The sequence below is a fragment of the Cibotium barometz genome, chromosome 30, assembly GCF_041138505.1.
Source record: "Cibotium barometz isolate CiBa-2024 chromosome 30, ASM4113850v1, whole genome shotgun sequence".
NCBI classification, from domain to species: domain Eukaryota; kingdom Viridiplantae; phylum Streptophyta; class Polypodiopsida; order Cyatheales; family Cibotiaceae; genus Cibotium; species Cibotium barometz.
In genome coordinates, this window is record NC_141075.1 from 26,480,928 (window position 1) to 26,507,838 (window position 26,911).

The 26,911-nt window shown below is 45.4% G+C and overlaps 2 protein-coding genes across 3 annotated transcripts; one reads left to right on the forward strand and one right to left on the reverse strand.

Annotated features, from left to right (window-relative positions):
• Positions 1 to 1,790: 1,790 nt before the first annotated feature.
• On the reverse strand, positions 1,791 to 26,395 carry LOC147621332 (putative 2-carboxy-D-arabinitol-1-phosphatase). Of its 2 annotated transcripts, XM_086824065.1 has the most exons (8): positions 26,184 to 26,395; positions 23,737 to 23,963; positions 23,507 to 23,626; positions 22,928 to 23,027; positions 22,691 to 22,830; positions 22,526 to 22,605; positions 2,040 to 2,151; positions 1,791 to 1,907 (listed from the first exon to the last, which is right to left on the reverse strand). In XM_086824065.1, the coding sequence occupies exons 1-8, from the start codon at positions 26,365 to 26,367 to the stop codon at positions 1,872 to 1,874; spliced, it is 999 nt and encodes a 332-aa protein (XP_086680191.1). In that variant the 5' UTR covers positions 26,368 to 26,395; the 3' UTR covers positions 1,791 to 1,871. The 2 variants fall into 2 exon arrangements, with proteins under 2 accessions (XP_086680191.1, XP_086680190.1); XM_086824064.1 differs by having other exon boundaries at positions 1,791 to 2,044.
• On the forward strand, positions 11,594 to 12,066 carry LOC147621333 (uncharacterized). The gene has a single exon (XM_086823730.1). The coding sequence runs from the start codon at positions 11,689 to 11,691 to the stop codon at positions 12,064 to 12,066; it is 378 nt and encodes a 125-aa protein (XP_086679856.1). The 5' UTR covers positions 11,594 to 11,688.
• Positions 26,396 to 26,911: the final 516 nt, after the last annotated feature.

A 26,911-nucleotide genomic window follows, 5' to 3' on the forward strand; every position in this document is an offset into this window, starting at 1 on the left:
CAGTAAAAGCATTTAGCCTTTTTCTTCTCATTGGAAGAGTTAGATTCCTTACCCTTCTTCTTTGTATTAGCGAAGAAAGCTTGGTCCCTACCATTGTGACTTTGCATCGTCATCCCCTTGTCCCGAAACAATGAGCTGAACTCCTCAAAATGTGAGAGGAGTAGACCCAACACCAACATTCAAAAATGTAACAAAACTATCATACTTAGGCAGCAATATCCTTAGACAGCAACAACGAGCAAGATCCGAGGAGAGCGCACTCATGCCGATTGCAACCATCTCGTCATAGATATCTTTCATTCCGATGAGAAACACCTCCACCGTTTCACCTTCATTCAACTTCTCTTGTTGAAGTTGATTTTGAGATTTTGAATCCTTGAGGGATTTGTGGTCTCATATTGGCTCTACAACAAGGTCCATGCTCCTGCAACTATGGAGACATGCTCAACCATGGTCAGCACACTATCTTCCATGCTCGTGACGATGGCACAGAGAGCATCTAGATCCCTTCGTCTCTAAGCTTGGACAAGGTTGGCAATAGCAGGTGGTATATAAGGTTGCCCTCTACATCCCTTGTTGGTGGCGGTTGAACATTAACACCAACGACGGTGTTCCAAAGCTCGTAGTAGGAGAAAAGAATAGCCTTAAGCTTAAACTTCCTGAGAGGATAGTTGGTGTCATTAAGCTTTCCATCAGCATCGAATGGTGGTGGACGAGATCTTGCGAAAGACGTCGTTTCGCTAAGGGACTATTAGACATCAATTAGAAAAGAAGTTTTGTACCAAGTCGAAGCTCTGATACCATGAAAGAGAATACTTGTGGTGTGTATAAAAGAAATCACAAGAAGTAGGATCTTGCAGAGCATAACTTTAAAACTCAAATTGCACAATACCAGAGAGAAGAATATTGCATTATTGAAGTGATACAACGAATGGCAAATCCCCACCCCTATGTGGTCCTATGAAGGGAGCTTCAATGGCTGATCTAGAATTGCTGAGACCAAGGTTGAATGCTAGTAGAAGCTAGGGAGTAAATTCACAGTGATGACTAATGAATTGTGTGGAGAAGGGGATGGTCGTGTATCTATATAGGCCTCTATATGCGGGGTAGTCTTGACATGACCGTGTAACCATCATAGTCGGTGCCACCGTTTGCAATGTAGACTCGGCCCATAAAGACATATTACAAACTGCGTAGCAGTTACCCACCTCCCATGGCCATCCAGGCTCTCATCTTAGGCCTCAAAATGTCAAGAAAAGATGTCCAAGAGTGAAGTCTCCTACTCTGTGTGGACCGTTATGAGATAACGGTCCAATGTAGCATGTAGCCTATTTGGCAATGTGCCAAATCTAATCCAAGCTGTCTCTAAACCATATGGCCTCATAGGGCACCTTCCCATGTGAATACGGGGATGTCGGGCGCCCGAGCTGCTCAACCATGGCTACTCCTCATAATGGGGGCTATACAAACATATGCTAGCCGGTGCCTGGATACAATATCAGGGTGGAGCATTGATATCCAACACTTTTTTCCAACAAAAAAAACCACTAATTCAAGAAAAAAGTAGCTACACAAAGGACAACATTGTGTTCAAGCATCGTATAGAAGACAAATAAGAAAAGATGTGATGGCTAAGTTTTTGAACTGCGTCAATTCATCTACAAATCCATATTATGTAAACAATCTGAGTTAGAGATGTTATACCCGGCCTTAGATTGCCAATTTTTATGGGAAAAATAATAATAGCAATGAAGCTTACACTCGTACCTAATTCGTGGATAGATTATACATTGAAAATTTTGAGAGTCCACTTCTTTTGGGTGTGCCCACAATATCTTTCAAATATACGTACAGAACCAAAATAAATCAACTTAAGAATACTGATTTATATGTATTGCTGGCATAATCTGGTACAATGACTTTATTGTTAGCATAGCATGGGAGGACCTTAGGAATAAAAGTTGCAAACAATGTCAATGCCAGAAAATGTCCAATGACATCAAGAGCCTCAGGATTGGACCTAAGGACTAGTAACTTACCGTGTCTGCATAGAGATGTGCTGTCATATTGAGACTTAGTAATAAAGGCTCTCCTCTCTCATTTATTTTAAATGAACATATTCCCCCATTATTTATATCAATTGCTCGGAACCTACACAAAAGAAAAGCATCTCTCTCTCTCTCTCTCTCTCTCTCTCTCTCTCTCACACACACACACACACACTCACTCACACACACACACACAGCATCATGTACAATATTAACTTTTAAAAATTTTTGGCTTTGCCTCCTTGAGAGAATTAACTTGCTACATAGAGCCATCCGTTTGGAAATCATACATGGCTGTGGATGTGCCGCCAACTAAACAACCGCCTAACCCCATGCTCTCCCCCCTCCACAGTCCCCCACCCCCCTGTTAGCATTCATCTCTTGTCTGTACCATACTACACTGTAGGGAGTGAGGGCCTGTGATGTGGGTGTGCCCGCCCGCGGAAGGAGTCCCTGATTTTGTCCATTTTCTTTCCCAGTTTTCTAGGCGTGTGTGGGGGGCTGTTTTTTTCTCTGGCCGGCCTGTAGGAGGCGGCTGGCCATGGGGGCCTCCCAAGAGGCTGGCCGACCAGGCCAAGCCTAGTCGTGGGCCAGCCGAGACCAGGTCATGCTAGTCATGAGGCCCCATATAGGGGCTCTCAGCCTGTTTTTACAGGGTGCCCTTGTCCATATATTGAGGGGCACCTTGCCCCCCCCACATCTTGTACCAGATATAGCATGTATATATCAGAGTTTCAGAGCACCTCTTCTCCAGCATTTCTGCATATTCTGCTCTCAGTTTTCAGTCTCAGTTCTGCTGCACATTCCAAGTCCCAACAAGGTATCAAAGCTCAAGGTTGCTTGAAGATTTGGAGACGGTGAGAGCTTGTGGGGCTGCTGTGTTTGGTGCTGATTGGAGAGTGATCGGGCCGTATGGGACGTGGAGAAGCGGGTAGAAGGCGGGCATCACTGCTGGACAGCCACCTTGCAAGAAAGTGCAGCCTCTTCTTCAATTTTTTTTCCCACCAACCCTCCCTTCACAAGACCACGTGCACCCCCGAGATGGCAGATTTGCTTGAGATGGCGAATTAACCTGTGAAGATCCCCACCCTCCCGACGTTCCCGGTGAACTGACAATTGGACAGGAACAACTATGGCATTTGGAAGGTCATGATGGAGTCTGTTTTGGAATCTTATGATTTGTCTGACTTCGTCACGGTTGGAGTTTCAAGCATAGTTGAGGGAAACGGGAAAACGGAAACGGAAATGGATACGGATACGGAAACGAATACAGAAACGAAAATTTTGATGAGAGCCAAAACGGAAACGGAAACGGAAACGGAAACGGAAACGCCATGTTAGCAAGGAGGGCTAAAGGAGGGGAGGGGTTGAAAGTTCATGATTGTTTGTATGCACATGTGATCCCATTATGACATGAATTTTATGGTTTATAAGAATAAAAGGGAAATAAAATGGATATCAGTTATTGTAGTGTGACATTTTCTTACTAGTTCATGTTGATTTGGGTGGAAAGATCTCCGAAACGTGTGGTGTTGTGGGAAACGGCAAGCTGAAACGTTTCCCCTGTTAGCTTAAACGTTTCAGGCAGCTGTTTCGGGGTTTCCGAAACATTTTGATGTGACCAAAATGCGTTTCAGTCCCCTACCTACCCCGAAACGCATTTCGACCCTCAAAAATGGCAGGTTCGGGCGTTTCCCGTAACTATGGTTTCAAGGCCAGATCCGGAGGAGGAGGACACTTCACTGTCAGTCAAGAAAGAGCAGGAGGCCCAGGCACAGTTGTGGGATCGTGTCAATGCCTGTGTACGCTCTTTCATCTTCCTCAACTGCACACCCCAAGTGATCAATCATATCAAACACATGACGCTGGCTCGAGGGATTTGGCAGCACTTGGCCTCTTTGTACAATCGGGTATCACCCATGAAGAGAGTTTCCTTGGAAGTGCAGATGTGAGTGATGAATCCTGCAAAGTGTTCGACGTTGTGGGAGCACATCAACAAACTCTAGGCTCTTCAGAAGGAGGTTCTTCAGGCTAGGAAGGACATATCATCAAAGGACATTGCCATCACCCTATTGTCTCATCTATCCTCTCAGTACTCAGCTTTCTATTCCTCTTTGATTAACACCATCAGTGAGAGGCTCAACACCATTACTTGGGAGGAGCTTGTGCCGATGGTCTTGGACCAAGAGGAGCGGTTTCTGAACCCTCCAGAGGGCGGAGGTTCTGAGGCTTTGACTAGACAGCAGTCGAAAGGCTGCAACAACAACAACAACAAGGACAAAGGGAAGTCTTCACAGTCAGAGTCTTCTGAGAAGAAGCTGGACTCAAATTGTGCTGCCTTGAAGGCAGAACAGACCTGTAACCATTGTGGGCAGAGGGGTCACTACTGGAGGAAATGTCCTCAACGGAGCACCGAGAAAGGTGTCAATTCCTCACCTGCCAACTACGAAGACTCTAGCTTTTGTGCACTTCAAGATTATGGACACTGGAGCTTCATCTTCTTCTAGTAGGGAGGTAGTTGGTCTCACCGTTGGGGATACTCCTAGACAGTGGTGCTTCCAGGCACATGACTCCTTCCCGAGAGTTGTTACAGGATTGCAAGTGAAGACTGTTCGAACTAACAAAGGAGGGGAGTTCTCTTCCAATGCTTTTGTGCAGTTTTTGTGCAAAGAATGGCATCAAGCAGGAGCTGGCCAATGCTGGGTCTCCTTCAAAGAATGGAGTGGTTGAGCGAAAGAACCGGACTGTGGTGGAGATGGCGAGGATGATGTTGAAGCATCGCAACCTTCCTCGTCCACTTTGGGGATAGGCTGTGGCTACGTCTATCCATATCCTCAACCGACCCCCAACAACTGCAGTGCCTAAGGTGACTCCGTTTGAGGCTTTTTTTCGCAAGAAACCAGATGTATCCCATTTCCGTGTTTTTGGGAGTGATGCCTATGCTTCGTACTGCTCCGAGCAAAGGGAACGATTTCTTGGAGCAGTATGAAACAGCCAACTGTTGCCTTGTCTTCCACTGAGGTAGAGTATCGGGCTACTTGGAGTGCTACTTACGAGGCGGTGTGGCTAAGGAGGTTAACTAGCGAGATCGGGTTTCCGCAGAAGGAACCACGGTCATCCAGTGTGACAACATAGTTGTATAGCTATTGCTTGGAACCCGGTCTTCCATGCCCAGAACAAGCATATAGAGATACAATATCACTTTGTTCGAGAGAAGATTTTGGATGGTGCCATCTTGCTAGCCTTCTGTTGGACGGAGGACAATGCGGCGGACCTCTTCACGAAGCCTCTTCCTTAGCAGATGCTCCGTCAGCACTCCAGCTAACTAGGATTGGTTCCACATCCAGGAGCTGAGAGGGGGTGTTAGCGCTCATCTCCTATCTGTACCATACTATACTGTAGGGAGTGAGGGCCTATGATGTGGGTGTGCCCGCCTGTGGGAGGAGTCTTATCCATTTTCTTTCCTAGTTTTCTAGGCATGTGTGGGGGGCTGCTTTTTTCTCTGGCCGGCCTGTAGGAGGTGGCTGGCCGACCAGGCCAAGCCTGCTTTTTTCTCTGGCCGACCAGGCCAAGCCTGGTCATGGGCCAGCCAACCAGGTCATGCTGGTCGTGGGACCCATGTAGGGGCTGTCAGCCTGCTTTTACAGGGCCGACTGGCTGCCCTTGTCCATGTATATAGGGGCACCTTGCCCCCCCCACATCTTGTACCGGATATAGCGTGTATATATCAGAGTTTCAAAGCACATCTCTTCTCCAGCATTTCTGCAGATTCTGCTCTCAGTTTTCAGTCTCATTTCTCTTTGAAACCTATAGCAGCCATCAACTTGGCAGGATAGTATGCATTGCTAGAACTGCTGAATAGGCAATGCTGCCAAACACACTTTCAGAAAATGCAGATGGAACGCCTCCTTTTTGATCACTCATCAAACCAGCAGCCATGTACAGGACTTCTTTTTGGGCAGTAAACCTCACACTGTCTAGGATGGAGACAAGAGGAGCAATCACAAGTCACAATGCTCTCACAGTTTATTATAAAGCAAACCCACACAGCACACTACACTATTCTAGCAACTTTCCAGCCTGTCACCTTCACAAAGATGCTTCGTTTCATGTCATGTGCACACATGGACTCCCAGGCTAATCCCTGAAGTAGGCAGCAGATAAACATTGTTTTAGGGCACTCGCAAGGCTTAGGAGAATCCCTAACTGGGCAGGATAGCAGTTGGCAGGGTGGACAGGAGCGTGCAGATGAAGTCGGGATGATCCTGTCTTTTCGTGTGTTTTTGTCTTTGCTACTGCCCAACAGCAGGTCGGCCACGTTCAGGGCATGTTGAGAGCCTATAAAAGGGCTAGGCCAAAATGTAGAAGGGCATCTACCCCCTTTTGGGGCAGGTCAAGAGTTACGGCTTTCAAGTCTTAGTCTACCTCTTTTGGAAGGCCAAGGGCCACAAAGATTTGCTCAGTCATCTTTGACAATTTTGTGTACAAATATACTGCAAATACAGCTCTCTCTCTCTCTCTCTCTTCTCTTTGGTGATTTGCATCAGGGTTCCTATTCAGTTGCTTAGGGCCGAAAGAAGACACTCAAACCTTCCACGCACGTGACATTGGTATCAGAGCATCAGGCTCAACAAGGCTAAGTGCTGAAAGTGTCCCAGGAAGGTGCACACGTCCAAGGAGAGTAACATAGCCAGGGTAGAAATCCCATGGGGCTAGTTGTTGTCAGCAAAACCCAAGGGAATGGCAGCCCTCAGGGTCGGATGCCATTTGGGGCGTACCAAGGAAGGCTCTTGGGAAAACGATTCCAAGGGGGTGGAGCAAGGATGCTATGATCAACCTCGGGAAGGTTATGCACCTGGACACTAATCTATGGATTAGGGATCTAATCCAGTAAGGTTAGGGGGCCCTGGGATTAGGGATTAGTAGGCAGATACTTGGCTAGGATTCCTAGATTGATAAAACAAGGGACTCCGGAGTTAGACATGGGCCCATGGGATTCTGCAAGAAGCCCTAGCCTTGGCTCAGGGGAGATCGGTGAATGCCGGTCGTGATTGGGAGGTGAGCTAGCCTGCTACCTCATGATTTGATCTAGGACTAACCTTGGTTCTCAGCTGTGTTTAGGGCGGATTTTGGGAAGGACTTCACATTTGGTATCAGAGCAACCCTAACGCAGAGGCTAAAGAGGTATGCGTGTCTAGGCATCAATGATCATATATGTTGGAGTTCCCAGGTATTCCTCTCATCGTTTTCTCTTTCTATCAAAGTGAATTGCTCTATTGAAGGTGTACAAGGTTTTTTGTTGGCATCAAGGATTGCATATGTAATCATGTGTCAGAGGGGATGAAAGAAGAAGAACGTAAGTGTGTCAGGACTGTGGCGAGTACCCGGTAGAGAGGCCTGAGGCAGCTGGGATTTGGTCAGCAAGAGGCATGATGGGGCCAAGCCTTGAAGACCAGCCAAGGGGTCAGCCAGCCTAGGCGGCTGTCCTGGGCAGCAGTAGGCAGCCATGCCAGCCAACCAGACAGGCGCAGCCAGCCAAGCCAGAGTTGGACAGCTGACCCTGCGCTGTGCAGCCTGGCAGTCAGTCTGCAAGCACCTAAGGAGGCAGCCAGGCATGATGGGTGGCCAGTAGGCAGAGTGCGCAAGAAAACAGGGGCAAAGGGCTGTTGCGCAGAAGTGAACTCGCAGAAAAAGCAGCAGTTTTTGAAAAAAGAAATACATCATTTTTTGGGAAAAAAGCAGGTAGTTTTTTCCATTAAATTAACTGGTGGCTTTTATTTAAGAAGGGGGAAAACTATAAGTCAATAAAAGCACATGGGTTTTTTTATTTTATTTTTTAAAAAAGAAAACCACTAAGTTTTTTTGAGAAAAACCCCCAAAAGCAAGTCAACTCCTTGATTTTTTGGTATAAAAGGGGGGGTTTGCTTATGAGTTAACCACCTTCAAACGTCAATCTCCTTGGTTAAGAGAGCTGAGAGTACATGGCCAACTTTCAAGAGTGGGATTGGTACTTGAGTTCATGGACGAGCGGGGTTTTGGGGACACGTCATCTCGACATGCAGGGTTTCCTTGAGCAGCAGCAAATTATCTTCTTGGGTTTGTCATGGCTGATGAAGTACAGAACGATCATGGGATAGACGAGAATGTTCAACCTGACAACGCCCATCAAGATGACGATGTGACGGTCGATGACCTGGTCACTAAGGTACACTTCGACGCAAGGATGACCTTGCTAGAGCAGCAGATTGCAAACCTGACAAACACCATTGTTGTTATGCAAGCAACCTTGGCTGGTTTGGTGATAGTAGGAGTTGGGACAGCTTTAGTTGCACGCTCTTTTACTCCAGATCCCTATGCAGGGGAGCGGAAACAGAAGACTCAACAGACTATTGAATCTTGGGTTCACAAAAGGGGTACGCACTTTGAATTCCATCCTTTCCTCAAGGATAAGAAGATACAGATGGTACACAGATTCCTGACAAGAAAAGCCCTTACCTAGTGTGGAAAGAATTACTAGTGAAACCCACGACGTGGGTAGATTTTGAGAGTTTTTTTCCAAGAAGAGTTCTTGCCATAGTCACCAGAAACATTTCGGGGTTTTTGACGTTTCGGGGTTTTTGGGGTTTCGGAGCAAAACGTTTCGGCCTTCAGCTAAGAAACGCCAAGGTTTCGGTTTTTTTTCTATATAATTTTGCATTGCTTGAGTTCCAAACAATAGGAACTTTTAACATTTTGAGAAACAAATTTTTTTTTTTGAGAAACCAAAAAAATTAGAAGTTTTTGAAACGTTTCGAAACGTTTCTTGCATTTCGGGGTTTTGGGGTTTCTCCCTCCAGAAATGCGTTTTCATGTGACTATGGAACTTCTTGCAGGCCGAGGATGAGTACGACATTGTGTCCAAGTTTAAATACTTGGAAATGAAGAATACGCCTTTCGACGCACATTTGTAAAAATTCAGAGAGTTGTAGGCTCGGGCAACTCGCATGGACCCCATCACTATTTTCGGGTTCTTTGTGGATGGATTGCCTCATGGATATCAGCTCCAGATCAGGAATAATCAAAGCAAAACATTGGATGATGCCATCTGATATGCCAATATTTTCGTGAGACTATATCAAAGAAATAGTCCTCGTATTGACATGCCGTCAGGCACACAGTTGTTGCGAGCAAATTTGCCAAGAATACATCCTTCAGAAACATATCTTGGTGGTGGATCAAGTTGAGAAAGACCCTCTAACATCGTATGTTGTTGCAAAAGCATCAAACCACAATAGAAGTGTGACCAAACCTAGCATGCCACAACTGGGCATCTTTCATTGCATTAGAAGTGTCTGCCAGAGAAGCAGCATCACACTTGTCATACATACATACATATATATATATATATGTATATATATGTATATATGTATATATATATGTATATATGTATATATATGTATATATGTATATATATGTATATATGTATATATGTATATATATATATATATACCTAGATGAATCCAAGAACATGCCCAAATTCACCTTTTAGGAGCGTGCATGTTATATACTCACGGTAGTCAACCCATAAGACTATATAACTATCAACTCCATTATGCATAGTATGGACTAGATACAACATCATCCCTACTAACGTCATCAGTGCCCAATAGTGGGTGTAGAACTCTGTATCAAGATATGCTCTCACACACGCACTGCACACACACAGACATAAGAGCATATATTCACACAAAGCCCTTCGTACTAAGTTTCTATCAAACCTCCAAAGATGCAGGGCAGACTCAGCCATAATGAAGCCTAGCACTAAGGGAAGTAGCAAATAGAAAGAATTAGTACAGCAAATAAGTAGTTGATAGGGCAAATGCAACGCTTAAGATAGAAAGAATAGCACAATATCAATCGGCCGCAACTCGGACGAAAACTTCACAATGTGAAATCTGCATGTCTGCTAATACGGCTGAATTATATACCTAGATGAATCTAGGAACATGCCCAAATTCAACTTTTAGGAGCGTGCATGTTATATACTCACGGTAGTCAACCCACAAGACTATATAACTATCAACTCCATTATGCATAGTATGGACTAGATACTACGACATCCCCACTAACGTCATCAGAGCCAGTGCCCAATAGTGGGTGTAGAACTCAATATCAAGATATGCTCTCACACACGCACTCCACACATGCACACACACACATAAGAGCATATATTCACACAAAGCCCTTCGTACTAAGTTTCTGTCAAACCTCCGAAGATGCAGGGCAGACTCAGCCATAATGAAGCCTAGCACTAAAGGAAGTAGCAAATAGAAAGAATTAGTACAACAAATAAGTAGTTGATAGGGTAAATGCACCGCTTAAGATAGAAAGAATATCACAATATCAACTAGCCGCAACTCGGACAAAAACTTCACAATGTGAAATCTGCATGTCCGCTAATACGGCTAAATTATATACCTAGATGAATCCAGGAACATGCCCAAATTCACCTTTTAGGAGCTTGCATGTTATATACTCACGGTAGTCAACCCACAAGACTATATAACTATCAACTCCATTATGCATAGTATGGACTAGATACTAGGACATCCCCACTAACGTCATCAGTGCCCAATAGTGGGTGTAGAACTCTGTATCAAGATAAGCTCTCACACACGCACTCCACACACACACACACACACACATAAGAGCATATATTCACACAAAGCCCTTCGTACTGAGTTTCTGTCAAACCTCTGAAGATGCAGGGCAGACTCAACCATAATGAAACCTAGCACTAAGGGAAGTAGCAAATAGAAAGAGTTAGTACAGCAAATAAGTAGTTGATAGGGCAAATGCACCGCTTAAGATAGAAAGAATAGCACAATATCCACTGGCCGCAACTCGGACGAAAACTTCACAATGTGAAATCTGCATGTCCGCTAATACGGCTGAATTATATACCTAGATGAATCCAAGAACATGCCCAAATTCCCCTTTTAGAAGCATGCATGTTATATACTCATGGTAGTAAACCCACAAGACTATCTAACTATCAACTCCATTATGCATAGTATGGACTAGATACTACGACATCCCCACTAACGTCATCAGTGTCCAATAGTGGGTGTAGAACTCTATATCAAGATATGTTCTCACACACGCACTCCACACACACACACACACACACATAAGAGCATATATTCACACAAAGCCCTTCGGACTGAGTTTCTGTCAAACCTCCGAAGATGCAGGGCAGACTCAGCCATAATGAAGCCTAGCACTAAGGGTGTTGGGGTAAAGGCATTATGCCCACCCTTGTAGTGTGTACAAGCCCATAAGTTTTATAGTACATAGTACACTTAGTACTTTTAATGTACTCAGTGCACTATGTGTACTAGAGCAAATATACATGTGTGATAGGGGAGTCACACACTCATACTTTTGTGAGTTGACTTATCCCCACATGTCTCTCTCGCTCTCTCCCTTCTTCTCTGTGTGTGTCTCCCACATGAAACCCTAACTGTTTCAGCTGAGCTTCTTTAGCTCCCTTCAACTGGTATCAGAGCCTCAATCCCAATCTTCTTCATCATCCCTACATATCTTCTTCTTCTTCAATAGCCTGGCTCTGATTTGCTGCATTGCAGGCCTCCTGGTCTCCATGTCGCATTATCTCTCTTCGCAGAACGTTAACAGGTTCGTCTCCATAGCGGCACAGAGGAAGTGGCTTGCAGAGGATCTGTCGAAGACGGCGGGCGGCGTGGCGTGTCTGGTGCTGGTATGCGTGTCGCTGGCAGCGGCGTACCCGTTCGCGGGTCTGACGGTGGCGGGGGAGTCGAGGACTCTGCAGTACGTGGTGGTGGTGCCATCACTAGTGGGCGGCTACGTCCTACTGCAGGTCCTGATCTTTGTCCTCAGGCATTTCTTCGGCTGGTGGGCCTCTTTCATGCCCGATCATCACCTCTGGCAAGCGATCCAAGAAGACACCCTCTTCGGTTCCGTGCTCGCTAAGTTCATCACTGCGACACCTGAGTGCTAACATTCGGCTGCTCGAGCTGATTTCAGAGGTATTTGCTTCAATTTTGGGATTTGCATGTCCATTATCATCAATTGAGCAGGTACAGGTCCTAATGGCTCAGATTTGAGCACAATTGGCAACATTGGGTGACATTGGTCACATTCCGGGTCAATTGGCAGGAAATTGGGTGTTAACATTTGGGGCTTTTGATGTAATTGTGCCATTGGGCATTCATACATGCTGTATGATGTGAGCAATCTCACATTCGAGGCTAAATTGCAGGAAATTGGAGTGCAAATCAAAGGGCTTTTGTGCCAATTGGATTGATTTGCATGCAGGCACTGGCATTTGATGCTTTGGGCAATGTGTTGATGCCTGTCAAGCACTCAATGTGCCAGTAAATCAAGGGGCTTTTATGTATTGGATGTATATGTGGCCAGGGGGGAAGCATTGTGAAGACTCTGGATGCCTTTCATGTGCATTAATGTACCATTCATGATCAAAAATTGATCTTGAATCAAGGGGCTTTTCAAGATTTTGTGCTTGTTGAGCTTGGCAAAGCAGCAGGGAAGACTTTTATGCCTTGAACCCTCAGTAATCCACTTGCAGTCAAGGGGCTTTTGCCCAATTTCTGTCCGGGACTGTTGTATGCAGTGGTGGGGACTGTCAAGGTCTGATTTTCACTCATTTGGACAGCCAGGAGAGCATTTATCGCTGCTGTACTTGCTGGTACAGATTTGGTACAACTTTGTACAAGTTTTGGCATGGCTGTACATTGATTTGAGTGAGGAAAAGGCTCATTTTCAGCTGCTGTACTTGCCGGTACAGGTTTGGTACATCATTGGTGAGCACTTAGTACTGTTGTACAGTATTTTGGAAGGGGAACAGAGCACATCTAAGGTGCTGTCATAAATCTGCAGCAACCAGATTTTGGTGATTTTATCACATTCAGTGGGAGGAGAGTTGCATTCATGCTTCCGCAGTGGGAGATAAACTTTGGGAGAACAACTATGAGCATTTTGTGTGCTTTGGTGCAGTGTTTGCACATCTTGCAGGGAGTCAGGCATTGACTGTGTCAACGGTTGCATATTGCTATGGCAACCACAAGTGAGAGCTCTTCATTGCTTCACATCAAAAAGCTTAAAGGCTCACATAATTATGACATTTGGCAAACCCAGTGCTATAATGTGTTGCTCCAGAAGAAGCAGCACAAGCCCATCAAAGAAAGGGGTGTAATGCCCGCTTCTCTTACTGCTGAAGAATGGGAAGATATGGATGAGCTGGCAAGATCCACCATCATGTTGTCTGTGTCAGACTCTTTACTTTTCAGCATACGTGAAGAGAAGACAGCTTGGGGAATGTGGCAAAGATTGCAGGACTTGTATGCCCAGCAAAGTGCCTCAAGCAAAGTGTATTGGTTGAAGAAACTCATAGGTCTTCAAATGAAGGAAGGGGCATCTATGACATCCCATCTAAATGAGTTTAATGGTGTTGTCAACCAGGTCATCAATCAAAAGTTGGCAATGGACGATGAGTTCAAAGCCACCTTTCTCTTATGCACTTTGCCAGAGAGTTGGGACACATTCAAGACAGCCACTAGCAATTCAAATGCTATGCTGTCATATGCAGATGTGGAGGGTGCTCTCCTTCAAGAGGAGATGAACAGGAAGAACAACTATGTTGGAAAGTCCAATAATGCAATGAATGCACGTGGAGATCCCAGCAAAGGGGTAAAAGCCAAGAACGAGGAAGGAGCAAGTCCCGCTCCAAAAAGGACTTGGAATGCCATTATTGTGGCAAGAAGGGACATTTCAAAAAGCAATGCTACAAATGGAAGAATGATCAAAAGGAAAAAGGCAAAGGCAAAGACAAAGACAAAGATGAAGCCAAAGATGCAAAGCCAAAGGGAAAAAGTGGAGCCAAGATTAAAGAAGTCAATGTGTCACATGCAGGTGACAGTAAGGATGAAGTCCTATTCATGTCTTCACTTGATGCCCATTCACTCCATGCAAGAGATGGTCATCGTATGCACTCATGGATCATTGATTCAGGTGCCTCCTTTCATGTCACAGGTTGCAGAGACTTGTTTGTCAGGTATACTGCTGGCAATGAAGGAGTAGTTTATTTGGGTGACAACCATGCATGCCAGATTCTTGGCACAGGTGATGTGAGACTTGTGTTTTCAGATGGCTCACAGCTTATGCTCCATGATGTCAGGCATGTTCCTGAGATCAAGAAGAACCTGTTTACTACTGGACAGCTTGATGATGCTGGTTATGTTACCACATTTGGTCGTGGAAAGTGGAAGATTAGTAAGGGCTCACTGGTTGTTGCCAGAGGCTCTAAGGTGGACACTCTTTACTTCATGCATGCTGGTGTTTGTCACCATGCTAATGTAAATGCAACCGAGCTGCCGGAAATCTCTATGTGGCATAGCCGGTTGGGACACATGAATGTCAAAGGAATGGAGCAATTGTCTCGTTTTGGTTATTTGCCTTCTCTAAAGTTCTCAAGTTTTTAGTTTTGTGAGCATTGTATATATGGCAGGCAACTCCAGTGCCCCCACAAGAAAGCTCTTGGACAGAAAGATGCTCAGTTAGAGCTTGTGCATACAGATGTATGTGAGATGCCTCAGCTTTCTTTGGGAGGGGCAAAATATTTTGTCTTTTATTGATGATGCCACACACAAGGTGTGGGTTTATCCTCTTCGTTTGAAGAGTGATACATTCTCAGTGTTTGAGAGGTTTGTTGCTCATGTTGAGAATCAAACTGGCAAAACACTGAAGGCTTTTCGTTCCGACAATGGTGGAGAGTATATGTCCAAACAGTTTCAGGACTTTTGTGATGCTAAAGGCATCAAGAGGGAGCTCTCTACTCCTTATGATCCTCCATAAAAGGGGACAGCAGAGAGGATGAACACGACCATTCAGGAGAAGGTCCGTTCTATGTTGTCACATGCTGCGTTACCTCATGGTTTTTGGGCTGAAGCTGTTATGACAGCCGTTCATCTTATAAACAGGTCACCTAACAGGAGGCTTGGTGGGAAAGTGCCAGAGGAAGTATGGACAGGGAAGCCTCCGTCCTACAAGCACTTGAGAGTGTTTGGTTGTGTTGCGTACGTGCACATACGCAGGGAAATACGCACCAAACTTGATCCTAAGTCTCACAAATGCATATTCCTAGGATATGGTGACAGAGGTGAAATGGTGTATAGACTTTGGGATCCAGTGAATAGAAAGATTATACGCAGCAATGATGTCATTTTTTATGAAACATGCATGTATAAAAAGCCTGCAAGGCAACAGGAGCCTGGCAGAGTCATCTTTGATGATGATGGACATCATGGACATATAACCAAGGGCTGTAAATCAGCCATTACAGCAACAAAACCAGCTTTTAAATGGTGCTGAAAATGGTCCAAATGGACAGCCAGAGATGGCAGAAGATATCCCTATGGATATCCCACAGTTAGAGGAGATACTGGGCATGATCTTTCAACCTTATGGCATGGAACAGGAGCCACCAATAGGTGATATGCAGGCTGGACAGCAACCTGCAAATGATGATCATTGGGTACGGAGGTCCACAAGACCCTCCAGACCCCCTGACAGGTTTGTTCCAGGGGTTGACTACTTGATGCTCACTGACTGTGGGGAGCCCTCTTGTTATAAGGAGGCTTTACAGAGGGCAGACAAGGCTCTTTGGGAGCGTGCTATGAAGTCAGAGATGGATTCTCTGCACAAAAATGGAACATGGAAGTTGGTGCATTTGCCTACAGGCAAGAAGGTTTTGCCATGCAAGTGGGTTTACAGGCTCAAAGTTGCACCTGATGCAAAGCCAAGATACAAAGCCAGGTTAGTGGCTAAGGGCTTCAAGCAGGAATATGGTGTGGACTTTGATGAGATCTTCTCTCCACCACACTTAGAGCTGTATTAGCTTTGGTTGCTCATTATGATCTGCATTTGATTCAGATGGATGTGAAGACTGCTTTTCTTCACGGTGATCTCCATGAGGAGATATATATGCAACAGCCAGAGGGTTATGCAGTGAATGGAAAGGAGAAGCTTGTATGCAAGCTGAAAAAGAGTCTTTATAGGCTCAAACAGGCACCAAGGGAATGGTATCATAAATTTGATACATTCATGAAATCCCAGGATTTCAAGAGGAGTGACATAGATCACTGCTTATACACCAAGAAAGCTTTGGATGGCAGTCTATTAATCCTCATCTTGTATGTTGATGATATGTTGATTGCCGGGAAATCTCGTAAAGAGATGGATGCCTTGAAGAAGAGGCTGCATCAGACCTTTGATATGAAGGATTTGGGTGATGCAAATCACCGTTTGGGTATGCGGATACTTCAGGACAGAAATCAGCATGTGTTGTATTTGTCTCAGAAGGAATACATTGGCAAAGTTTTGCAGAGGTTCAATATGGAGGGGGGGAAGAAGACTAGTACTCCTTTGCCTCCATATGTGAAACTCAGTGCTATGGACAGCCCACAGTCGGATAGTGACAGGGCTGATATGGCCAAGATTCCGTATGCTTCAGCTTGTGGCAGTCTCATGTATGCCATGGTTGCTACTAGACCGGATATTGCATTTGCAGTGGGAGTGGTTACTAGATACATGGCCAACCCTAGCAAGAAGCATTGGGAAGCAGTGAAAGGTGTCATGAGATACCTGAAGGGCACACAGGATATGTGCATCTGCTTTGGCAAACAGGATGCATTAGTGCATGGTTACACGGATTCGGATTATGCCGGTCATCCAGATAACCGGAAGTCTACTACCGGTTGTGTTTACATTCACAGGAGGTGCTGTGTCACGGATATCCAGGATGCAGAAGTGCACTGCCTTATCTACTACAGAGGCCGAGTATATCGCAGCCACAGAGGCTTGCAAGGAGGCATTATGCCTGTCTCGGTTAGTGGTTGATTTGGGTTATACAGGGGATATTCCATTGTTGCATTGTGACAGTCAGAGTGCCATGTCATGAAGTGATCTCTGTAGTAGAGCATCTTCGGTGGAAGAGGCTGTGTAGGCGATATCCATGTCTCTCGTGTATAGAGCTGCCATAGATCCTGTCTCAATACTCTGTTCCTCTCACTATGAGAGAGATGGATATGTGGTGCATCCCTGTCATACTGGAATGGTGGTAGATGATCCATGTCTAGGCCATGCTGTGAGAACCAATGTGTGACCTGTGCATACCATGATCCTCTGTCTCCTGCCTCAGCCAGCTGTCTAGATGCCTCAAAAGCTCTATATGACAATCTGTCCTGTGGCATCTCTCTGAATCTGTCTAGCAGGCATATAGTCTGGAATATGGCCTCTACCATCATAGGGGGCGCAGCAAACTCTGCTCGGATAATGTCATGAGGTACTGACGGTTTGCTGCGTATCATGCGTGCCATCATGAGGGCCTGTGGTCTCTCTATCTGTGTCCACCAATGGGTAGCAAGGCCTGGCGCCCATACCGCTGCTCCATACATCAATGCCGGTGTGACTAATGTGTCAAATAGCCACCCCTTCGTCCGAGGCTCCTGAAAATGCGCCTGGCGGCACTGTCTCTCTAGCATAGCCAATGCTGCATATCCCCGTGTCAATCTAGCTCTGGCTGCTGAACCCATGGTGAAGCGGGTGGCTGCTGCAAAGAAGGTAACCCCTAGGTACACGTATGATGTCACCACCTCCACCTGGCGTCCTGCGAGAGTGAATGTCAACTGACTCCTGCCCTGTCTCGATGTATGAAAGACCATAACCTTGGTTTTCCCAAGGTTCACAGTAAGACCCCTCTGTGTGCAGAAATCATCGAGTGCATGTAGATGCTGCTGTAGACCACTTGGAGACTCAGACACTAATACAATATCATCAGCATAAAGCATAATATGTACGGAGGTACCTATTAAATCAACCCCATCTCCGCCTCCCCGTGTAATGAAGTCAGCCACCACATCAATGTATAACCCAAATAGCGTGGGGGAAAGTGCGCATCCTTGCTTCACACCAATGGTGCTAGCAATAGTCTCGGACATACCTCCTGGACATCTGACTCGCCCAAAAACCTGCTCATATAATGCATAGATGCCCCATGTCATATCTGCTGGTATGCCAAGAGACTGCAGGCGCTAAAAGAGCCTCTCTCGTGGTACTATGTCAAATGCCTTGCGGAAATCCACAAAGCAGCAATAGAGCTTTCTCTTCCTCACTCTGGCCTAATCAATCATACATCTCAAAGTGAATACATGGTCAGTGGTAGAGAAAGCTCTCCTGAAGCCTGCCTGCCCTGATGAGCGTAAACCTACTCGCTCAACATATAAGCTAAGCTCTTGCTCCAACACTGCACCATAGAGTTTGGCCAGCACGTGGCCAACCATAACCGTCCTGTAGTTGCTCGGATCGAGCATATCCCTTGTTTTGTGAATCGGCACAATGGTGTGCATCGTCCACTCCGCAGGCAAACCCTCTGCTAGTGCCCTGTTAAACAGGTGTGCAAGAAAAGGAGCCAAAGAATCTACTGCATATATGAGATGCTCACCCTGCAGGCCCGTATGGTCGGCGGCCCGTCCATGCTGTAGGCGGCGGATAGCTTCCTGTACCATCGAGTTGGTAAAGAAGCTAGCTGTGGTAGGTCGAGGCTCCTGTGGCTGAGGTATAGGTGGCTGCTGTGGGGCGTGATATAGGCCCTCTGCATATGTGTGCCATGTCTGTGGGTCTGCAATAGGTGTCGGTGTCCGGGGCTCTCTGAAGTGCCGCCATGAGACAGGGCTATCTCTACTCATGAAGAAATGAAAGATCTCTAGCTCCTGTATCTCTGCAAAGGCCCGCCTTTTGCGGCGAGTAAGTCTCCTCATCTCTCTCCTCGACTCCTGCTCTGTGGTGGCTCCCAAGGCTCTCTGTATGCGGAGCCGTGAGTATAGGGCTCTGCACTTGTCATCATACCATCTGTTCTGGGGCATAGTCCCAGATCTCGCAGGCTCTCCTGAGTGTACACGATGTGGGAAGCTCTGTAATGCAGCCGTGTGTAGGAGTGATGCCAGCTGGGCTGTAATGGTATCCATAGGTGCCAGGGGATCCATGAGTAGGAGCCCATCCTCTACTCTGCCAGTGTATATGTCTGCCATGTCATGCGTGAAGTAGATGGTAGTGTGTGGTGTCGGTATGTGGGGGGCTGGTGATACTGGTTGGTGATCCGGCTAGTGAAAATGCCAAGTATGTATGATCTGCCCCAATAGGACGAGGTGGAATGGAGAATGAGGCGACAAGCTGTGATGCCTCCAAAGACCCCATAATGTAGTCTACCACCGTGTCTCCGGTCTGTGTATGACCCCCATGTGGGAAGCATGTCAGCCCTCCTGATCCCGGCCACTGTAGCATCCCGGCCTAGCTGTGTAAAGTACCTAGCCTTAGTGCTTGTGGCTAAGCCACCACCCTCAAAACCCACAAGGCGATAGCCAACAGCGAGAAGCAACAAACGACAACGGCAGCAAGAAGTGACAAACGACAACGGCAGCGATGACGGCAACAGCAATGACAAATGGAATCCAGGGTCGACAGACAGGAAAAGAAAAACAAATCTGTTGATGATGAGCACCAAACACAAGCTTAAACGGGCACCAAGATTTCCCCCATAGCCATGAAGAAAACCCTTAGCTCTGATACCAAATGTCAAGTCCCCCATGCAAGCAACCCTGGCTCTATGAATCCTACTTCATGCGAAAACGCAAGAGAGAAGAAGAGCTCCAAAATAGCAAAAAGAAACCTAGCTTGGCATACCAACCATTATATATACCAGTGACCCCGAGCATCCAGTGTGTACCTTACCGGCAATACACCATACTCATGCGCTCCCTATGTCCTCATTGGTACCCCCATGCTACACATCATTGAGTCTTTGGCCTACAACCGTCACCCACATACGTTACCGGTTCACACTTATCAATATAAGCGGGCAGTGATGTGCAATAATATGCTACCATTGGTTTTTCCACGCAACGCCTGTGTGTCCCACACATTACTAGCGTGTAAATCTTGCATATCGATGAGTACACATCCCATGTGTTGCCACATGTAAGTCCCACGTGTTGCCACGTGTAAGGGTCGTAACACCACACAAGTGGAGCGGGAGGATTTCAGCTGCTACGGAAGACCCTCAACCATCTGCTAAGAAGACAGCTGCTAAAGAGAAGAATAGTTCAAGTGCCCGTAGCGAGCATGCCACAACAATGTATCCTCCTGAGCTACCAAGGAATGATAGCTTTTAAGAAATTGTAGCAAATGAGACTGTGACTCATTCAAAGAGCCACCAAAGTCCTTCAACCTGTAAAGACCACCTTTCTGTACACCTTTGGCAACAATCTGCAAGGTACGTTACCCACACGAGGCGTCAAGGTTGGAAGCAATCGCCCCTTCGAAGAGCTGGGCCAAATATCATGCAGAATGGACCTGTCATGAGTCATGTGAGTAGTGCACCCACTGTCAACCACCCAACCTGTAGGATGTGAGGTGGCAGGAACAGGTGAGTCCGTGGGAAGCTCCTCAATGTCATTAAGACAATCTCCTTGGTGGAAGAGGAACTATGGGATTGTTAACAGGTTTAGAGTCAACTTTGTTGCTGGTTGAACCCTTAGACTGCCATTTGCCTTTTCCCTTGACCTAAAGAAGGGTCTCGGAAGCACCCTAGCTTGTTTTCTTCCCATAGCTCTATCCTAAAGCATGCCAACAACAGTATGCAGATTGGGAGTAGAGAGAAGAAGTGAAATAGTATTACAAAAAGATGAAAAAGTTTCGGGAAATTTGGCAAGGAGCTGATGAACAAAGTCTTCATTAGTAGCCTTGCTTCCCAAAGAGACCAACTCCTTCTGGATGCTAACAAACTCAGTGATTGAATCTGATCTTCAGGTTGGTAAGCTGATTCTCCAAGGCAATCTTCTGAGTAGAGTTCTCTCTATGATACCTCCTTTGAATGGCATCATTGTCATCAAATTGATGAGCAACAGATGGTTTAATGTTGAAGATGATGAACGCATGTGCCCGCGCATCCTTATCAAGCCAAGCATCAATCTAAGTTGCAGATGGCTGGGCATCGGCCCCAGTAACAATACCCCATAGCTGATGATACCAGTATAAAGTCTTCATCTGCAAAGACCAATCAAGGTAGTTGGTCCCATCTAGGATGGATTCCTTGGGAAGTTGGGGAATAGATGAAGAGATGACAGTAGGTGTAGAAGCCATGACAGGTAGGTACCCACTCCTCCCTAGACGCTAGGTGAGGTGAAAGAAAGATATAGAACTATAATCCTTCCGGAGATCAAGGCACACGGACGAAGACGGGAGTTGACCCGATGCGCGATGAAGTAAGGGAGGGAGAGGTTAATCGAGCAAGGGCATGGTGCTACCACTAGTCCGGAGTAGCAACAGAATACAGAAATTAGGGATGCGTTAAACTGCACGGTACTACCACTAGTCTGGAGTAGGGACAAAATACAGAAATTAGGGATGCGTTAAACTGCACGGAGGGAGGGAGGGTTGGAAAAAAGAAAACATTGGCTGATAGTCTTCCTGCAGAGTGCAGAAACATGAGCCTGAGAACCTCAGCGCTCCGATACCATGAGAGAATAGTTGAAGGCAGCAAGAGGAAGCGAAGGAGAGACTTGGAGCAGCTAGCAATGATCCAACACTCGAGCAAAATGGATGAATGAATTATATGGAAAAAAGCCTATTCTTATATACATCATGAAGGGGCAGGTCGGCCAGCATAAAAAACCATGACTGAGGACAAAGTCCATGACTAGGAAAAACGCCTAATAAAAGATGGGAAAAATACCCAAAAATATCAGATAAATATGCTGAATCATAAAAGGGAGATAAAAGGGATCAAACGGTGCTGGAGATGATCATTCCAACAAGTACTACCAAATATCTAACAAGATCCAACACTTGTGTGTAAGAACAGCACAAGCCTAGCACACCAGCTCACCCACTTCTGGATTTTGGCCACTCCCATCTCTTTGGTCTTGGTATCTCCTTGGACCCAGAGCACCGTGTGGACCAGAGATGGGAACTCATCAATAGCATTGCCACCTGGCATATCTGGTGGGCAATGTAATCTCCCCCAACGTAGTCCCCCTCCAAGAGCAGCCAACCAGGCAGGGAGCCTCTCCTCTTTGTTTTATGTTTTCTGACCTTGTATGAGGGCTTCCAGATTTCTTGCCTTCATTGCAGGCTGTAGTCTGCATTGAGCAGACGCCCTTTTCAACTAACAAAAGAAAAAGAAACCTAGATTATTTTTCATTCTGCAAATGTCAATAAGATCCCTTCTTTATTCAGATGCAAATAAGATCAACTAGCCGGATGGTTTTCTGGTTGCTTCACCACACTGCTTACAAGACCACCACAAATACTCTAAATCTGTATTAAACTTTGCAATCTTGCTATATATCACCCAAGAAAAAGCATTTGTATACAGGGTGATTCACCTGTCAGGCCCCATGCCAAGGGCTGTGCATATCAAAGCCCGCAATATAGACTTGTGTGTCACGACAAGAATTGATTGTCCCTGATCAGCATGACAAAATTTTCCCAAGTTGTCACAAGATTGGGCAGATTTAAAAGAACAACATATTCATATCTCCTTGGCTTACCTCTGCTGACAATATCTCCTCCCAAGCCTTTCTTGCCCTACTCCAGAGATCAATGACCGGATACACGCCTTCTACATAGAAATTCGCAGGGTCTTCCCTCCACGCTTTGTAAAGCTCCGGAAATTGCAGCTTTGCATCCTCTGTAAGCCCAAAACGAAAGAAACAAGAAATTATAACCATGCAACACTGTTTGATGCACAAAATGTTGGAAGCTTAGATGTTCACACTTCAACCAACCATTTCTCATCCCCTCCAAAAAGTGAAGATGCGCTTCTCTGAGCGTGTCCAAGAACACCAAAGGCTCTTCCCTCCCATCCCAGATTAGTTCAGCACTTGACTGTCATGTACAGATCCTCAAGAAAGGTTGTTAATTCAATTTTATAGGAAAAATCATAACCTAACACACACACACACGATGATCAAAATCAGAAGCCCAAGGTGATACACCCACATATATAGACAAGGTACAAAAGATCTCAGTGGCTCTGGAGCTAAGCTAGCACAAAGCACAGGATAAACAAAGTCTAACGGGAAACACCTGTTTCCTGACCAAAAATGCAGAAATGCCATTTTTCTCAAGTCTCCGTTCACCGTTCCCTAATCTCTTCCTCACAGATACTTCCTTCCAAGTTTCCCAAATATCCTTGCCATCTTTATAATAATCCACATAAATTTTTCCTCTATTACTCTCAACTTTGCAGACCATTTACGTTTCCATTTCATGCAACCATGCTTAAATCAAGTCTTATTGACTAAAATGAAAGAATACACATAATTCTTGATCTTACTTTTACTTTACAAAGTAGCATTGCACACCTTTGCACGAGATATAGGACTTGCGAAGCATTGATCAAACTTGAGATTTGCCAGTGCATGCTTACATTTAAGCGCTTGCAATGCTCCTTTTTCAGATAAAACAGATGAGTCTGAGCTACCCTACACAACAAGAACCAATGCTTGTAACTTAAAGAACTAAGCATAAAATCACCTTTTCAGAGTCTAATAATCCAAGAATCTTGTGCTATTTCAATTTATAGAAGCATCACCTGAATCCTACTATCTTCATTCCAAGTGCTAAGGCCATGTCTCACTAGCACAATGTTCTTCACTTTTTCCAAATGTCTTTGCACAAGAGGTTTTGTTGTACCATGAAAATCAAAAGCTCCTCCTGTCAATGAGATGCGCTCAACTAGCTCTTTTGCCGAGGATGGTGCCGTAGAGTCTTTTACATCTGTCAATAATTGGGTCCCTCCTACTCTATGATTCACATTTCCTTGAAAATAGATAGTTAAAATTATCAGCATAAAAGATCATTCAACAACCTTGGCGAAAGTGTACCCCCCCCCCTCCTCTCTCTCTCTCTCTCTCTCTCTCTCTCTCTCTCTCTCTCTCTCTCTCTCAGAGCTTGATAGAAAGACAGCAAGTGCTTTCGTGACTCAAACACAACAAACTCTTCATTCTGCACCACATCATTCTAGTGGAGTTTGCGGCCACTAGCCTTGTCCTCATCCCTGCATCTTTTTTTTCCCCAACTGGCCTTAGGCCCAAGATCCTCCCGTAGTTACCATTTTCCCACCGCCTGTGGGCGCTTTTTATCCACCCGTAGGCGATGCCGCTGAGGAAGCACCATGTGGGATTTTGAGCCCAGGACCTCCTAGTCCTAGACAAACATCTCTACCACTTCAGCTATCACCTCATCGGCCCTCATCCCTGCATCTTGCATCACACACGAGGTTGACTACCCTTGGTATGCCAAGCAACAAAGTGGCTGACAGCACATGGTCTCTCTGTGGATGCTTTGCCACCAGCTCCATGCATTCTGGAGGCAAGAATTGAATAGAGTCATCAGAGATGACATTTGGCAGATTTACATCCATAGTACATGGATACAGCCAGAGACACTCCAGTGCCTTACCGAGATCAATTTCTAACATTGATGACAGATGGCTTCATCCAGATGCTAGAGTAGCTAAAGATTCGTATGTCACATGCAGTAACGATCTAGCTCCAGGTGTCATCACATAGATTCCACATAGAGGCAAGGAGAGAGGTGCCAACTACCCGCGAGATTAAAAGGCTGGAAACATGCACAGTATGTGATTTACATGAGGTCAAGACACGAAGAGTATGCCATCCTATGCCCAGCATACTATGAGATTAGAGTCTGCTATCAATGCCTATTCAGATAAAAATTTGGTACCCTTGATTGAGTCATAAGTGTGAGTACCAAAGGTGTGTGGCACTCTTCTGCATAAGATACAGAGACATAGAGACCAACTCATGAGGGGACAGAGGAGGCAAGTCAGTGTCACGCTTCTCACATCTTTTCTCCAGAGCATTGCACAGCGCCAAGCTAGAGAGCCAGATGACAAGGAGGAGATGCAAGTGCATCAAATCAGGCCACGTATCCAGCCACAAACGGGTTTCCATCCTGACCTCGAGACACGTACCTCAGTAGAAGAGACCACCCTCCATACGATGCCATTAGAGACACCCACTCCTCCTTGGATACAGAGGACCATTTTTTATCTGATCCATGCGTTAGGATCCCTTTTATGCCTGTCAGCAGGAAAGTTCTTAAGAAAGCTTTGTAAAACTGTCCTTCATTGTACATCACTATCTTCTTGGCACACTTGACAGTTTCTGCCTACTTTTAATTTACTTTATGTGTTATTCAGGTTACTACACGGGGATGCCCTACGCATCTTCCACCATAGCACTTGCACATGTTGTATCATCAAAAGTCTCATGGGCAGTTTCAGCTCCCAAGGATGTAATACCCACCTCTCTCTCTCTCTCTCTCTCTCTCTCTCTCTCTCTCTCTCATATGCACATGTTACCCCTAAGAGAGGAGTAATGATGGTTAAACAGGCAATTCCTGAAGCCTAAAAAATGCTGAGATGAAGTTGATAGATACTATATGATTGTAATATGTCGTACTTCAGCATATGTGTGTTATGTGAAAAGAGAGGTTAGGGGGGTAATGGGGGTTTAGAGGACTCTACAATGAGCATTTCCTACCAGTGATGTGCAAGTAAACCTTAAATAAATGTCAAAAGCACAAGCAAATGCGAAAGAGATGAAGCAAGGTATACAGGAATGATCAGTACTCCAAAGAAAAGAAGCTTCTAGGGATGATGCCCCACCTAGGGTCCAATCCTCTCCCTCTCTCTCTCTCTCTCTCTCTCTCTCTCTCTCTCTCTCTCTAGATAAGTTAAAGGTTGAAGAATACCCTAATTTGTATCCAATTCTCTCTCTCTCTCTCTCCCTCTCTCTCTCTCTCTCTAGATAAGTTAAAGGTTGAAGAATACCCTAATTTGTATCCAATTCTCTCTCTCTCTCTCCCTCTCTCTCTCTTAAAGGGAATACCCTAATCAGAGTCTAATTCTTTGTATCCAATTCTCTCTCTCTCTCTCTTAAAGGGAATACGTCTAATTCTTCGTGTGTGTGTGTGTGTGTGTGTGTGTGTGTGTAATTAATAGACAAGCCCAACCTAATGAAGGGTCGATGGGTCCGTTGAAATTGGCGGATGAATTGGCAGCAACAGATTGGATGCAGGTCCGCCGCTGCTGCTGCTGGCATCTTCTCGTTGTTCTTGACGTTGTTCTGATTGTTGGGTTGTGATTGAAAAACGGGGATATGCACACCTTGGAGCACTGAGAGAGAAGCACGGCCATGATTGCGGTCTTCTACGTTTCATAGTTTAAGGTTGGTATATGGGTTATTTTGTTGTTAATTTTTTTTAATTGTTGCTAAGTTTTCTCCATGTAATTTTGGACTTTATTGAAAAGATATATAATTGATTCAATGTGTGTGTGTGTGTGTGTGTGTGTGTGTGTGAGAGAGAGAGAGAAAGAGAGAGAGAGAGGGGGGGGGGGTGTTATGTGTGTGGAGACTAAAAGAAGCAAAAAGGTGTGGATGAAATTAAGTGGATGTGAACACTCCATGGACCACATTTGTGGCATGCTAGGTGGCACTTATATGTGGTGCATGATTTCTCATTAGAGCTATATAACAATGAACATATATATGAGAATTACTAGAGATATTTAAACAAAGTATTGGTTTCATTTTGTCAATTAAGCCTCACATTGTCTTAATCTTATCATTATGAATATGTTATCTGGCTTTGATCCATCGTGAAGTCTCTCTCTCTCTCTCTCTCTCTCTCCCTCTCTCTCTCTCTCTCTCTCTCACACACACACACACACACACATTTAT